Source organism: Petaurus breviceps, unplaced genomic scaffold (genome assembly GCF_028583685.1).
Source record: "Petaurus breviceps papuanus isolate PSGF00001 unplaced genomic scaffold, PetGlider_PUasm1.0 174, whole genome shotgun sequence".
NCBI classification, from domain to species: Eukaryota; Metazoa; Chordata; class Mammalia; order Diprotodontia; family Petauridae; genus Petaurus; species Petaurus breviceps.
In genome coordinates, this window is record NW_027185761.1 from 52,778,873 (window position 1) to 52,782,698 (window position 3,826).

General features: G+C 44.1%; 1 protein-coding gene across 3 annotated transcripts in view; it reads right to left on the reverse strand.

Moving 5' to 3' along the window:
• Positions 1–3,826, reverse strand: part of PTPRG (protein tyrosine phosphatase receptor type G) — a 783,084-nt gene that overhangs the window by 105,697 nt on the left and 673,561 nt on the right. For all 3 annotated transcript variants that reach the window (XM_069084201.1, XM_069084200.1, XM_069084202.1), the window contains exon 13: positions 3,581–3,710. In XM_069084201.1, the coding sequence (XP_068940302.1) occupies positions 3,581–3,710 (130 nt within the window). The remainder of the gene's footprint in view (positions 1–3,580; positions 3,711–3,826) is intronic.

Genomic DNA, 3,826 nt, shown 5'->3' on the forward strand with positions numbered 1-3,826 from the left:
TCTATCTATCTATCTATCTATCTATCTATCTATCTATCTATCTATCTATCTATCTATCTATCTATCTATCTTCCTTTCCTTCCAACATCCATCCATCTCTCTCTTTCTTCCTTCCCCCCATGTATCTTTCGAACCCTTACTGCTTTTCTAGGGAAAGGGAGCTACTTTCACTCAAAAGAAAGATAATGTGGATCCACAGGTTTGGTCAGTAGAGATATCATCTGGGAAAGGTCAGAAAAAGAAGTGCTGAGTAGTAGCAAGTGGTAACTCCCAGCAGAAGGAGACGGTTTAATGACCAGCCTGCAAGTCATTAGTGGTTAGATGGCAGCTTGGAAGGGGGTCCCCAGTGGAGCGCTCCAACGATCTGCACTGTCTAACATTTCTGTCAATAATTTGAACAAAGGCATAGATTACAAGCATCCTAAAGTTAAGGATGGCTTAGAGCTGGGCAGGATGGTTTAACATGTTGACTGACAAAGTCCTGACAGAGCAGAAAGTTGTATTGAAGATGAAATTTAATTGTAATAAATATCAAAGTCCTACACTTGAATTAAGAAAACTGACTTCACAAATACAACAAGGGGGAGTTCAGGAGAAAGTCCTGCACTGGAGCCCAAATATCTGGGTACAAAACCAGTTAGACCTTAGGAAAATTATGCAATCTCCCTGGTCCTCAACTTACCCAGCTATTAATGAAGGGCCTGGACGAATTGGTCTCATGTTCCTTCCTAGTCTAGATCTTTGATCCTAGAATTCTTCAAGCTCTAGATCTCAGAACCTATGACCCTTCACTAGGCAGCAGTTTATCTGAAGATGATCTATAGGTTTCAATGGGTTGCAAGCTCGGTAGAAATCCAATATATCATGGCAGCCCCAAAGCCTGATGACAAGAAGCATGGTGTCCAGGACTAGGAAGTGGTTAATCTTCTGTACTCCCCCATGATGACCCCATATCTAAAACTCTGTGCACCATTTTGGGCACTCCGTTTTAGCAAGAGTACTAATAGATTGGAGACTATCTAGAGGGAGGCAACAAAGAACAAGGAGGGCCTCAAGATGCTGCCAGAAGATGAAGGGCTAAAGGTACCATGGATGCTTTTCCAAGAGAAGTCTTAAGCAGACATGGGGGATGATGGCCATCCTCAAGTATTCTGAGGGCCGTCTTGGAAAATAAGACTCAAGACTGGCTCTGCTTGGTCTCAGATGGCAGAACTTAGAGAATGATCGGGGCTGGTCACCAGCTGCTTCTCTCCCTTAGATTACAAATAACAGTTACATAAAGTCAGACTCAAAGATCAGGGGCAGCTAGGTGGTGCAGTGGATAGAGCACCAGGCCTGGAGGCAGGAAGATTCAGATCTGGTGTCAGATACTAGCTGTGTGACCCTGGACAAGTCACTTAACCCTGGTTGTCTCAGTCTCCTCATCTGTAAAATGAGCTGGAGAGGGAAATGACAAAAAAAGAAAAAAAAAAGCCCATGGCGGTATCTTTGCCAAGAGAACCCTAAATGGGGTCATGGAGAGCTAGACATGACTAAAATGATCCCAACAACAACAAAGTCCTTGTTGTGGGAGCAAGACACAAATGATACAAATGTCTAGCTTTCAAAATAATTCCACAGTGATGTCGATTATGAAGCCACCATATTTATGAGCTGTTAACCAACAGCTGCGAAACATGAGTTCTTTGTCTCTGATTCGAGAATAAAAACCCTATGGTGCTCCAAAGTCACTCGGTGTGCCTGTTATTGGCCAGGTCCTCATCTGGCCCGGCCTTGGCATGCTCTATTTAGGGCAGCTTTGTTCACAAATCATCCATTCTGTCCAAGCGTCTAAAAGATGAGAAGGCCAGTTCTGCCGCTGTGTTGTCAAAGGGTAAGAGAGGTTGCTACTTCATTTACCAGTTCCCTGTGCTCCCAACGTCCACCTTCACCCCTGAACATTAATTTAAAAACATATGTGTTGTCCAGAAAGGAGGCCCTTCCCTGCTGATCTTGCTCTCCACCAACTTTTCCAGCCCCTGCTAATTCAAATCGACTTGTCTTGTTCCTTCGTTTTCCCTTCCATAATCATTGTTATATTATTAGCATTACTAAACTTGTAAATAAAAAAGTTTTGGGCCTAAAAAAAATAAAGTTTAAGGACCAGGTTGCCTTAAACCTCTTCTTTTAAAATGTTTTTACAATCGTGGCTCTTGGGACCTCTCCTAACTCTTGGATAGCTTTTAAATTCTTTCACTATAGGTCGACTTGTACTTGAGAAAAGGCAAAGTTATTTTGGCCTCTGCCCCTTTCTAAATAAGTTCCAGGAGAAGAGTATAAAGCCTTGGTATAGTGATGGTTACCTCTGTGCCCTCACCTGCCTGCCTCCATTTAAGAGGCCAAGGATGAGGAAGCCACTTGAGGAGGCCTGGCCCTGCCTCCCCTGGTCCTATCCACATAAACGTACAGGTAGTTGCTGCTTTTCCTTTTTACTTTTGTGGACCAGATCAAGGAGCTCATTGTTCTGGGGACCTCCTGGTGAGGAAAATCCCTTTACCACTGCAGATGGACCTCTACTCTGCAACATAATCTTAGTGAAGAACTTAAGAGACCCAGTGACTTAGCCATGGTCCCACAGACAATGGAGCAGAGGTGGGTCAGTTCTTTCTGACCCAGAAGCCAGCTTTCTACCCAGCACACCACAGCTATCTCTCCTTACTTCTCCTATTGTTAAGTATTTGTACCACATGTTCTCTGGCATCCTCAAGGCACAATCACACTTTTTATTAGCATGAAAAGCTCAGTGAAACCTTTGTTTACTTATTAAGATTTGTATCTTAAATACATCATAACTCAGCATCTAGGTCAGGGATTCTTAACTTTTTATGGGTGTCGTGGACCCCCTTGGCAAACAGTCTGGTGACACCTATGGGTCCTTTCTCACAATCATGTTTTTAAATAACTGAAGGAAATGCTAAATTTTAGTGAGAGTTTAAAGAAAATAGAGATGCAATTTTTCCCCATCCAAGGACTTGAGGTTAAGAGCCTCTGGTCTAGGCAAAAGGTCTTTTCATCAGCACTTTTAAGAGCACCAGCCTATGGAGGATACGTGGTTAGTCTGAAATACTTGTATTTAAAACAGTTTTTATTTGTCCTTCTCATCCTTATGTTCATCCTGTATCTATTTACATAGGACCCTGCTGTTCCCCCTGTTAAAATGGGATCCCCCTGAAAGCAGGAACTCTTTTATTCCTGGTACTTTCAGCCCTACTGCGTGCTGACTGGCTGACTGTGAAGCTGGGGCCCAGAGTGGCCTCCACAAAATCTGTTTCCTGAGGGCTGACAGCACCACCAGCCCCTGTCCTTGGAGGATTTGATCCCTTCCAAGATAGTTAATGCCAGAAACCCTCCAGCTATCATGAGTGGAATTTTCTGAAGGAAATGAAAAAGAAAACCAGAGAGGTTGTCTCCACCCCTGTCTCAGCCTCCCCAATGAAACCCACTGGCCTCCCACCCAGCCCTCTATTGGCTGGCAGGTACTTGAAGGCAAACATTCCCCCACGCTTCTCATAGATTCTGAATATAGAAGAAATGAACTCACCTCCAATAAACTAGCACAGCAATAAGAAGGACGAGGCACACAAAAGTCAGGGCAGACACTACGATCAAGGGGATGATCCAGTCCATCCTCCCAGGAGAAGCTCGGGTCACCATGCTAGACGTGTTTTTGTCTGCAGCAAACAGAAATCAGTCCAGTTAAAAACCAGGGGATGAGATGGAGGGAGGAGAGAGAGAGAGACAGACGGAGAGAGAGAGAGAGAGAGAGAGAGAGAGAGAGAGAGAGAGA